This window comes from Poecile atricapillus, chromosome 24, assembly GCF_030490865.1.
Source record: "Poecile atricapillus isolate bPoeAtr1 chromosome 24, bPoeAtr1.hap1, whole genome shotgun sequence".
NCBI lineage: Eukaryota > Metazoa > Chordata > Aves > Passeriformes > Paridae > Poecile > Poecile atricapillus.
The window spans coordinates 408,595-420,335 of record NC_081272.1 but is presented as its reverse complement, the minus strand read 5'-3'; the positions used below and the strand labels follow the sequence as shown (position 1 = coordinate 420,335).

Sequence of the window (11,741 nt, the reverse complement as noted above, 5' to 3'; positions counted from 1 at the left end):
TAACCCACTGGGCTGGCTGGTTCTGTAATCCTGACTGGGATAACCCACTGGGCTGGCTGGTTCTGACTGGGATAACCCACTGGGCTGGCCGGTTCTGTAATCCTGACTGGGATAACCCACTGGGCTGGCTGGTTCTGACTGGGATAACCCACTGGGCTGGCTGGTTCTGACTGGGATAACCCACTGGGCTGGCTGGTTCTGTAATCCTGACTGGGATAACCCACTGGGCTGGCCAGCTCTGCAGTTCTGAGGGAACCTGGGGGTCCTGTCCATCCCCAGCCCACCCAGGCCTGGAGAAGCATGGCTGGAGTTGTCTCCAGGATGAGGGTGCCTGGGGGGTGCATCCATTACTCTCCTATCAATGCCCTCCTCAGTTAATTTCTTTAACAAATCTTCCCTCTGCATCTTGGTGGAAACAGCCCAGAGATAATAACAGCAGATATGGGTTGACCTATGGGATTCCTGGAGTGATCAAAGTGTCAGATAACAGAATAAATCTTTCTCGTGTGCTGGGATTAAATCAGAGACTGTTGGCTGCTGCAGCTCCTTGTTTATTTGTGTTCTCTTAAATTGCATTTCCCTTCCCCCCATGAAGAGCATTGGCTGCCCGCAGCTGTAAATTACTGCAAACCTTTGGCTGAGTTGAGACACTGAGTCTCTTAACCTTGCAAACATCTCCTGCTTCCCTTAATGGTCTCTGAGAGCTCTCAGGGAACACAAAGCAAAATGGGGAATGTGATTTGATGGGAAGTTCATACCTTGGCCTTGCCCAGCAGTTTGACCCAGTCTGGAGATCATCTGCAAGCCCTCGGTGGGGGACTCCTGGTGCTTCATGGCCTTGAACCCTCCTGGTTCCCTGCAGCACCTTGGGGCTGGGCTGTGCCCACAAAACAGCCCTGGGGAGGTGGGGATCACAGCCAGGGAACCCCAGAGTCATCCAGGCTGGAGAAGAACTGTAAGGAAAGGGGGAGCAGGTGGCCCAGAGCAGCTGTGGCTGCCCCTGCATCTCTGGAAGTGTCCAAGGCCAGGCTGGACAGGGCTTGGAGCAGCCTGGGACAGTGGGAGGTGTCCCTGCCCATGGCAGGGGGTGCTGCTGGATGGGCTTTCGGGTCCTTCCAACCCGATTTAGGATTCTAAGATCATTGAGTCCAACCATGAACCTGGCACTGCCAAATCCACCACTAAACCCCATCCCCGGGAGGGGCCGTGGCCCTGCTCCCCTGCACATTCCCAGAGCCCCCATGGGAGCAGCCCAAGGGCTCCAGCTCGGATAAATCAGGCTGGCTTTAGGAAGGGAGGGGTGAAGCACTCAGAGATCTCCTGAACACCGAGCACAATGAGCCCCTGGCCAGCTCCACTCTTGCCTTACCTGAAGGAGCATCCTCCAGCCCGCCAGAAAATGGGCATTTCTCAATCCACTGGCTCCACCAACGCCGTTCCTTTGGGACTGAAGGGCCTCCCATCACTTTCTTCACCTCCTGGGACTGGAAAGGAATTGTCACTTGGCCACTGAGCCTGAAATGCTGCACATGGAGATGGGGTCCATCCATGCAGACCTGGATGCAGAGCCATCAATGAGGAAGGGCTGACTGAGCCCCACAATCTGTCACAGATCCCCTGTGGACACCCCCGGGCTGCTCAGGAAGGGGAGATCAGATCCCTGCTGCTGTTAATCTGCAGAGACACTGAGACCACAGAGAAATCACAGCTCAAAGCTGTTCCACCTCTTCCAGCAGGAACACCTTCCCTGTCCTGTGAGCCTCAAAGACATGACACTAAGAGGAAAGTTAAATGATTAATTTGTTTTTCAAAACCATGTCCTGAAACAAATATCAAATTTTTTTAGCCAGAGGAAAATTGTTTTGGCAGCCCAGGCCTGCAGAAGCTGTTTGGGAGTTCATTTTAGTTGACTGAGTGTTCTCACACATCTGTGATTAGACACTCACTCTACAGATATTTTTGTTAACCTCCTTATTTGAAATTCTCCCCAAACTTCCCAAGCAGGATTTTCTTGTCCAAGCATTTGTGTTTTGTATCCATGCTGAAATACTGCTTTATAAATAGCAAGAGCTTTATCTTGACTCTAACCAATAACCTCAACTTAAAGCTAAATGCATAATTTACTGCAAATTAAACTTAATGGGACTGGAATAATTATGTTGACTTTTGGAAGCACTTAAGGATAAATACATGATTAGATATTTTGCACACCGTGAAGAAATATTTATTTCAAAATACAAATTCTTCCCATTGAGCCTTTGGATGGAACATTTAGAGGTGACATGAGCAGCATAGAGATTACAGCCCAGTTAAGGCTGCTCAAATAAATTATTCTCCAGCGCTTGGTACACTGGAGAGGTGGGAAGTGACGCTGGAGGTGTCAGTGCCAGCAGATCATGGCTTGGGGAGATGGGCACACCCCTGGATGGGGCTCTGCAGCCTCTGCTCCCTGTGCCCACCACGGATGAGGAGCCCTGGGCATCCCCAGGGATGCTCCCATCCCATGGGAGCAATCTCATCCCAGCCAGTCCTCCCCACACTTGTGCCCCAAAAACAAACCAAGCAAGGATGGAGGGGTGGTCTGGGCACGTGGCCCTGGCCCAGGGACAGGAGTGGGACAGGTTTGTCCCCATTCCAGTCTCCTCAGGTCTCTGCAGGACAGGGATCAGAGAGGGGATGGAGAGGATGAGCCCAGCCTGGGCCAGGGCAGTTCTTGGCCTCGCAGGGACATGCCAGGGCCACTGGAATTACTGGAAGGAATTGAATTTGGGTTCATTGTCATGAATTAACCCGCCAAGGTTAATCAGGAGGGTAGAGCACAGCCTCCCCCAGCCCTGCCTCTGCCCCTTGGCTCGAGGCAGCTTCCAAAGTGCCACAGCAAGAGGAACAAACCCAAACTTCAGAGGGCTGAAGTGCCACGAGCTGCTGGGAGGGACGGGACTGGGGCTCCAGGTGGGACCCACTTCTCCTGAAGCACTGAAGGAGAGGAGGAGGAGGAGGAATCCCTGCCCACCATTCCTTTGACAGCCTGGCTCATGGCCCTCGATAGCTGTGTGGGTGAGATCGTGTCCTGCAGAGGTTTTGGGGCTGTGGCTCTCCAGGGGCAGCATGGCCAGGACAAAGCTGAGCATCCAGCAGGAACTGCAGCCCCCGTGGGCAGGCACAGAGGGCTGGGACAGGGGTCCCCAGCTGCCACCTCTTTATCAACTGCTCTGCACCCCCTGGGCTGGGGCTGAACTCCCCAGCACCTCCAGGGCTGTCTGTCAGCCAGGATTAGGGAATGAGCCTGTGGATGGAACGAGAATATCCAGGTCACCTCCAACAATACCATGACATTGGCTTAGGGAAATTATCACCAGCTCCAGCGGGCATGTGTGCTGCAGATAACAGCACAAAGGAGGCGTGGAGCTGGCAGGCAATTCCCAAGAGTAGGGCACTGGACATGGATTTGGATTAGTTACTGACATGCAAAATGCCCCTGGAGAGGCTCAATCCAGCCAGGCCTGGCAGAGCAGCAGCAGAAGCCGAGGGCCTCCAGTGGCCGTGCCAAGCTCTCCTGGCTGTGCACAGCAGGGACAGAGGGGTCTCATCCCACCCTCCCCAGTCACCCCCAGCAGGGCACTCACCAGGACACGCTGGGGACTCCAAGGTGGGACAGAAGGACATCTCCACAGGATGAGCACCTGGACCTGCTCCTGTCCCGGCTCTCTGGGGTGGCCGTGCCCCTTCCAGGAGTTGCAGGAATGAAGTGAGGAAGGACACTGATGCCAGCCAAGCCCCTGAGCTCCCGGGGCCTCTGAGAACCACCAAACCCAGGGGCCACCACCCTCGTCCCCAGAACTGCTCCCTTTTTCACCTTAATGAGCCACCATTCTCAGTTCTGGAGGGAGCAGCTGCTGTCTCTCTCCTCAGAGCAGCCTGAGCCCACCCTGCCCTCCAGGACAGCCCTGGGGACACGGAGCTCAGCCTTGGGGACACAGAGCTCAGCCCCGGGGACAGCCCTGGGGACAGCCCTGGGGACAGCCCTGGGGACACAGAGCTCAGCCCCAGGGACAGCCCTGGGGACACAGAGCTCAGCCTTGGGGACAGCCCTGGGGACACGGAGCTCAGCCTTGGGGACAGCCCTGGGGACACGGAGCTCAGCCCCGGGGACAGCCCTGGGGACAGCCCTGGGGACACGGAGCTCAGCCCTGGGGACAGCGCTGGGGACACAGAGCTCAGCCTTGGGGACACGGAGCTCAGCCCTGGGGACATGGAGCTCAGCCTTGGGGACACGGAGCTCAGCCCTGGGGACATGGAGCTCAGCCCTGGGGACATGGAGCTCAGCCCTGGGGACACAGAGCTCAGCCTTGGGGACACGGAGCTCAGCCCTGGGGACACGGAGCTCAGCCCGGGGGACACAGAGCTCAGCCCGGGGGACAGCCCTGGGGACACGGAGCTCAGCCCCAGGGACAGCCCTGGGGACACGGAGCTCAGCCCTGGGGACAGCGCTGGGGACACAGAGCTCAGCCTTGGGGACACGGAGCTCAGCCCTGGGGACACAGAGCTCAGCCCCAGGGACACGGAGCTCAGCCCCAGGGACAGCCCTGCCCGGCCTGACCCCACACACCCAGAGCCCTTCCCAAGGGCAGGACTCCGTTTAAATTTGCATGATCCCCTTTTTATTATTTATCAGTAAAGTGTAATTACTGCTTCCTTCATGAGCCTTAATTAAAGATGAAAAACAATCCTGACAAGTCAATTAGATTTTTTTCCTGGGTCTCCATTAAATTAAGACTCAAGTGTTACTGGAAGAGCTTCATATCACAACACATTTAACTGAAGGCTGCTTCGTAATAAAGAAATCACCAAAGACAATTCAGCAACTTTTCCTGAAGCTCTTACAACAGGAGTTCATTCTCCAGCTGGGAAATGCCCTGGGGCTCCTTTTCCTCCACACCACCTCTTCCAGCAGCGGGGAAGCTCCATCAGAAGCTGTGGGCAGCCAGGGTGGCCAGTCTGAGATCAGGAGGACAGCAAAGCTCTGGGAGCACAAGGCAACCCCATCTCCTCTGTGCCATGAACCTGGCCCTGCAAATCTACTCCCAAAAACACCCTTGGAAAGGAAGAGAGAAGCTGTTCCTGCACCTCAGGGCTCCCCACATCACAGCTCCCAGCTCAGAGCCAGAAAGAACTCCAGAGGCCACCACAAATTTGGAACATTTATTTATGCAACTGATTTTCTTAAAAGGAAAGAAAGCCAAAAATAATATAATAACAAAATAATAAAAAACCAGTTAACAACAGCTGGATGTGCGTGGTACAATCCACATCAGACATGTCCCTCCCTCAGTCCCACTGCTCCATCCTCCTCCTCCACGCTGGAGCTGCCTCGTGCTCCCAATCCCACCAGCTCTGGGATGCTCCCAGCTTTCAGGATCACTTTGACTGCATATAGACAAAATTGTTCCAATTTGGTGTTTTTCTTGGGTTTCAATTTTTTTTCCTTTTTTTGTTGTTTTGTTTTTATTTAACAAAAAAAAAGCACCACTCCAATCTGTAATACCAATAAACATTATCCATCTTAAGAACAGTATTTATATTTTTATATATAGATTTCTATATATATATTTCTATGTACAGGATGTCCTTGCCTCGTGTCAGAGGAGCATCTCAGCAGGAGCTGGAGATGGGTTGGGTTTTATAGCACTTGGATTTCAAAACCTGCCCTGCACCAGAGATGCCCTAAAAACCCAGAGACACACAGCAAGGAGGTATCAAAATAAAATAAAAAGGAAAAAACCTTGATTTCAAAACATATATACAACTCCTCCAGTCTCTGTTGTCTCTGTAGGACTAACAGGTCTCAACTCCTCCTTTTCCTCTTTCTGGCAATACTTTACCTGTCCCTGTGGCCGCTCCCTCCCTCTGGACCGCGGGGACGATGTGGGTGCCACGGGCAGCAGCATCCCTCCAGCTCCAGGGGCTGGACAGCTCCCAAACCATCCCATTCCCAGGGATTTCAGAGGCTCAGCCCAGCCCTTCTCACACAAAACCAAACAATTCCTGCATGCAGAGCCTTCCCTGGGACAGCACAGACAGCTCTGTGGAGAGATGGGGACTGGGAAAAGGACATTATCCCAGTGTGGGTACTGGTGCAGCCGGATCATTTGGGGGTAAAAAACACCTCGGGGTGACAAGACAGAATGGGCACACAGCAGGTGAGAGCAGGGATGGAAAGAAGGAAGGAATGAGGTCATATAGCCCTTGGAATAAGTTATTGTCAGGCTGGGAATTCCTCAGGGAGGAGGAGGGAGAGCCGAGGGTCTGGGCTGGTGCTGAAATCCCCATCCCCACAGTGGGAGCACATTGTCCAAGGGGAGACACGGGTGGCTCTTCCTGCTCTCCTTCACCCTTGGAGAAGATGGATGGAAACATCTGGGTTTGCTCCTCCAGCACAGCCACTTCAGCTGGGCAGCCTTCACCATTCCCTGGGGAGAATTCCCTGGGCAAAGGGATCTCCAGCCCCAGGCAGGCAGGGGGGAGTGGGGCTGGAGGATGGGGCTGAAGGATGGATGAAGGACAGGGCTGCCCCCACGAAACCTCCAGCATCTGGAGTTCCTCATCTGCTCTATCCCTCCCAAAAGTGATGGTGAAGGGTTCTGCCTGGCCCCCAGGAAAGAGCCAACCTCCCTCAGTTCCCTGGGCAGAGCCCAGAGCTGGATCGCTCTGGCTGCACCTGCCCAAGGCTCTTTACTTTATTACAACCAGGCTGAGAGCAGAGTCCCTGTAATTGCCTCAACATCAGATGGAAAAAGTGTCATCTCACACCCACCTGCAGCAGGATGGAGCTAAAAACCATCAGGAACCTTCAGCCACCAGCCCTGGTGGCACAGGGGCGTGGGCACCGTCCCCTGTGCAGCCCCAGAGCACAGCTCAGCCCAAGCCAACACCACCCAAAATCGATCCTCCCACCTCAGCAGGCCCAGCAAAAGCCAAGAGCATCAATGGGAAACTGCCCAGGAAGTATTTGGGATGGACCCAGATTTTGAGGATTTTGCTTCAAATGCAATGAAGGAAAATACAAAAGGAAAGGGTTAAAAACAGAGCCATGGGCCTGTGGGACATCAGGAGGAGTTCAGTGCTACAGGTTGAGAGGAAGGTGTGGAGATGCTGGGGAACCATCCCCTCAAAAGCTTTGTGGAAGCACCAGGAGGGTCCAGGTCAGTCCCTGCAGAGGGACACGGCGTGGCCTCACCCCTGTCTGTCCAGGCCTGGATACACAGAGGCTCAGAACTCACAGAACTACAACAGGATCCAACTCATGGGGCCAACAGGCAGAAACTCAACAGCTCCTGGGGGTCTTTGCTCCGGCTCAGAGCAAATCCCACCGAGGGAACACCTCTGGCAGCCTCCAGGCTCCTCAAGGAGCAGCTTCAATTCCACAGAAAAAGAGCAACATCTCCCAGTATCCATCTTCCCTGCTGGGAAACAGCCCCAGCTCCTTCTGGCCTGGTGTTCCTTCCCTCCCTGGGCTCCTCTCCAGCAGCTGCAGAGACCCTGCAGGGCCTCATCCCGCACACACCAAGCCCAGGCTGCCATTCCAGGGAACGGGATGAGCTCTGGGATCCTCCCAGGGCAGGGAGGAAAGGAGAGAGGAGGGTGACGATGGAGAGTGGCCAACACATCTCCACGTCCCTTCGCTGTCTGGATCCGAAGAGTTTCCTGGTGGCTCCTTGGCTGTTTCCCTCCCCACCCCAAGCAGGGACACAGTGTCCAGCTGGGAAGTGTGGCTGGCACAGCTCCTGCCCAAGCCCTTGCTGCCCCTCTGGTGGCCAGGTGCTATCTGCTCTCCAGGGACTCCAGGTATTCCAGGGCTATGTCGTAGCAGAAATGGTACTGCTCCTGTTGGGAGAGAGGAGAGGAGAGAGGGGGTTACACCCCTGAGGGAGCCGATTCCCAAAGGTATCCCCAGCTGAGGAAAAGCACGTCTCAACAGCCCTAAGGCCCCTGTCAGGCTGCTGGGGCCCCGAGACAGCTCTGGGTGTGACAGCAGCAGAGAGAACCTGGCCACAGGATGGGGATTGGAGCCTGAGCACCGGCACGGAAATCCTGTTATCCCACACGGCATCCCAGGTGGGAGCAGGCAGAGGGGGAGAAGGACTTCAAAGTGAGGAGGCTGCAGCAGCCCAGATTAAAAGCACATAATGCTTTTTGGATTAAGGAAAAGGATTGTTTCCATTTATCATCATATAAAAATAACCCCCGGGGCAAACAGAGGGGGAAGAGGCGCAGGCAGTGGGAAGTGCTCTCTGCTGGGCTGAGCTCCTTACACCAGGCATGGATCTGGCCTCCCGGTGACTCTGGGAGATTGAGATTCCCAGAACAGCCAGTTCAGGTTCATTTGAGGCGGGAGGAGGCTCATGTCCTGATGGGAAATGTTGCCTTTTTATAATACCCTTGCAATTCAGACCAATGTGCCTGGTGGCTTCATGCTTGTCACATCATCTTTCCATTATCTGCATGCCTCCCCCTGCTCCCCTCCCTCACCTTCTCCTCCGCTTTTAATTCCTAATGCAAATCACATCCCCTCCTCAAAACCATTTCACTTTGCAACTTAGGGATTTTATGATGCAAACAGGGTAAACATTTCCAGCTGACTTGCTTTTAGAACACCGTGAGGCACCTGGATGCCTCCAGCACAGGGAGGAACAGGCGCCCGCTCCCTCCCCTGTTCCATCATCGGGGGCCTGAATTGGGGCAGGGGCTTTTTGCCCTGACCTGCTGCCAGCTCCAGCCTCCTCGGGACACATCACTCCATTGCTGCTCCCACCCACTCATTTCACTCCAAGCACTCATTCCCTTTTATATTTCCAACAGGAATTATTTATCTGACTCCACACCAGCACCCACAGCTCCCAGCTGCGATGCTCCCAGCGCCACAAAGCTTCCAAAGAACCACAGTTGCATCCCAGGGTTAATGTGACTCTGCCTTACAGCTCCTGGGGAGGATTTCCAGCAATCCCAGCACTGACTCTGAGCCTGTGCAGGCACGGCTGGGTGAAGACAAACCTCAGGCTGCTTTGAGGAGCTGCCTCACTGCCCAGCCCAGCCCAGCGCTGCTGTGAGGATGCCCATGATGCTGATCAGGATTTGGGGTGGAAAAGGCAGAGTTTTGGGAGGTGAGCATCCCCAGCAGCTGCCAGGACCGGCAGCCAGGGGGGACAGGGAGGCTCTGGCGCTTACCAAGGTCTCCACCATATTTGGTTTGTAGTTGCGGAGGGTCTTGGCGGCGAAGAAAACATCTGCCATGTTGTGACACTTGAGCATCTCCAGGATCATGGTGGAGGCACAGAAGGTGCCACTCCGGCCACCTCCATTCCTGGTGGGACAAACACATCAGGGCTGAGAAGGTGGCATCAGAGCACCTTCCTGCCACCTCCAAGTCTCTCTATCCAACCCTGCATCCCAGGGGATGTCCCACAGCAAGGGCTTGTACCTGAACCTGCCCCATGGCGTGGCAGAACAATGATCCTGCCCTCCAACCCTCACAAGAGCATAAAAACACCTTTCTGGATCACCAAGGCTGGATCTTGATCTCATCTGGGCTCAGTTCCCAGCCCTGCCATGGATCAACTCCTTGTGACCTCAGGGAAGCTGCTGTGTCCCTCCTGCCCCAGGGGTGACCCTGGGCTGGTGACCTGGTGCTGCTGCCCCACATTCCACACAGTTCACTGGGAACCTCCCCAGATCCCAGGCTGAGCCCCTGTTCCCACAGCACCACACCTGAAGCCTGACAGCAATGGGAACAGGGGAGAGGAAGAGAGAACACGATGCCAGAGCTTTGTAAAGCATCTTCAGCTAACAAAGATGGACAAGGGTGTAATTAGTTTTTGATTAAAGGCTTGCCTGCTGTCTCTCCCCATCTGTGAACGTGCTGGGTCCCATCCAAGGGGAGCACACACGGTGCTTGTGAGCCAGTCCCACTGGGAGGACAGGGGTGGAAACCATCTCTGGGCTGGACAGGGCTCAGAGCACCCTGGCATGTCCCTCCCAGTGGAACAAGACAAGCTTTAAGGTCCCTTCCCAGCCAAATCACTCTGATTCTCTGTTCCCCCCTCCAAAATGGGCAGCAAGTGGTGGGAGTGGCACAGCTCCTGCCTGTTGCACACCCGGGATGTGGGGACAGGGCTGGGACCTCTGCCAAGGCTGGGGAGCAGCACAAAGGGCAGGCTGGTGTCCCCTGTGCTGAGCATCCATCTCAGGAGGTGACCAGAGTGCCTCAGCCAAAAGTCATCCTGTGGCAGAGGCAGCCCCATCTGGGGACACGGTCCCCCCATTGTGGAGGATCTCCAGGCACAGCTGTGGACTCTGGAGGCTTCTCTCCCCCAGCACAGCCTGCTCCTCCCCAGCTGACACTCACAAGCAGTGCACCACAGTCCTGCCATCACCACTTTCCTTCTGCCACCTCTCCACCTGGGCCAGGAGGTGCAGGAAGGACTTCTTGGAGTCCGGGGTGTCTCGATAGGCTGACCAGCGCAGGTACTGGAAGTGCCGGACCATCAGGTGCCCCTCCTGCAACTGGAAAAGCAAAACTCCTCAGCTGGAACCCACAGCCTGCCCTCACCTGCCTCCACTGGAGGTGTGACGGGGGCAAGGAGGGGTTTGTCATGCATGGACAGAGATGGAGAGGAAGATCCTTTCCTGCTGCTGTAACATGGATGGTTCAGCCCTGGCCTCCAGCTCACACTCGTTCCACCACCCCATCCCACCCAGCAGAACTCCACTGACTTGCTTTCTCCAACCTCACAGACCTTAGGCAGTCTGTGTATCCCCCAAAACCTGTTCCCAGGCCCCTGAGCCTCCCCAGGGCTGCTCTCTGCATGCCCCAGATCCACGGGATGTGGTTCTGCCGTGCTCAGTGTGAGGCTGCGGAGAGGCTGCCACGGAGGCGAGAGTTAATACCTGGTAATCTGGTTAGTTTGGAAAGCTAATCTGGTTAGCTGGATCCAGGAGGAGGATTACATCCACAGAGCTCAGCAAGCTTTAGCTGGGCAGATGTGGGGCTCCTGCTCAGGAGCACTCGGAGATCCCAGGGATGGGACCACGCTCACCCCCTCCAGACACAGCCTGGGGCTCACAGCTCCTGTGGGGAGCACGTGCAGGAGAAAGGGGGGTCAGGCACCAGGGGGGACACCCAGCTCTGGAGGGCTCTGCTCACCCAGCTCCAGGTGCCTGCTGAGTGGGATGAGACCAGACCTTCTCCACCCAGCAGGGCCAGGTGATCCTGTGGGGGAACTGGGAATTCCTGGGGACTGGGAGTTGGGGGCATTTGGTGCCCACTCCAAGCTGCACATTTTAAACAGGGGCTTTTCTGAACCTGTTTGGGAGCTTGGATGTGAGCTGGTGATGTGCCTGTGATGGGCTGAGCACCCCAGGCTCCAGTTTCTGTTTCCAGCTAGAAGCCAGGAAGGCAGAGGAGGAAGAGGAAACAAATAAATGAAGTTAAACCAGAAGAAAACTCCTCTGACAGCCTGGGAAGGAAAGTTTTGGGATCTGCTTTGAAGTGAGGTGAAAGCTCTGGAGCACTTGTGACAGCCCCAAAGCCCATCTCCATTCCAGCAAGGCTTGGCACAAAGTGGCTCCATGAATTTCCCAGCCCTACTCCAGCAATCTGCTCCCTGGAGGAATCTCCTCGTCAATCCACAGATTTCCATCACGCTGCATTTTAATTTAGCCCAGAGTATATTCTACCACCTGAG

General features: G+C 55.2%; 1 protein-coding gene across 6 annotated transcripts in view; it reads right to left on the bottom strand.

Annotated features, from left to right (window-relative positions):
• Positions 1–5,188: 5,188 nt before the first annotated feature.
• The window catches only part of PTPRU (protein tyrosine phosphatase receptor type U), a 54,103-nt gene continuing 47,550 nt past the window's right edge, over positions 5,189–11,741 (bottom strand). For all 6 annotated transcript variants that reach the window (XM_058856182.1, XM_058856183.1, XM_058856184.1 and 3 more), the window contains 3 exons: positions 10,403–10,560; positions 9,226–9,361; positions 5,189–7,884 (listed from right to left, as the gene is read on the bottom strand). In XM_058856182.1, coding sequence (XP_058712165.1) covers positions 7,822–7,884; positions 9,226–9,361; positions 10,403–10,560 — 357 coding nt within the window. In that variant the 3' untranslated portion in view covers positions 5,189–7,821. The remainder of the gene's footprint in view (positions 7,885–9,225; positions 9,362–10,402; positions 10,561–11,741) is intronic.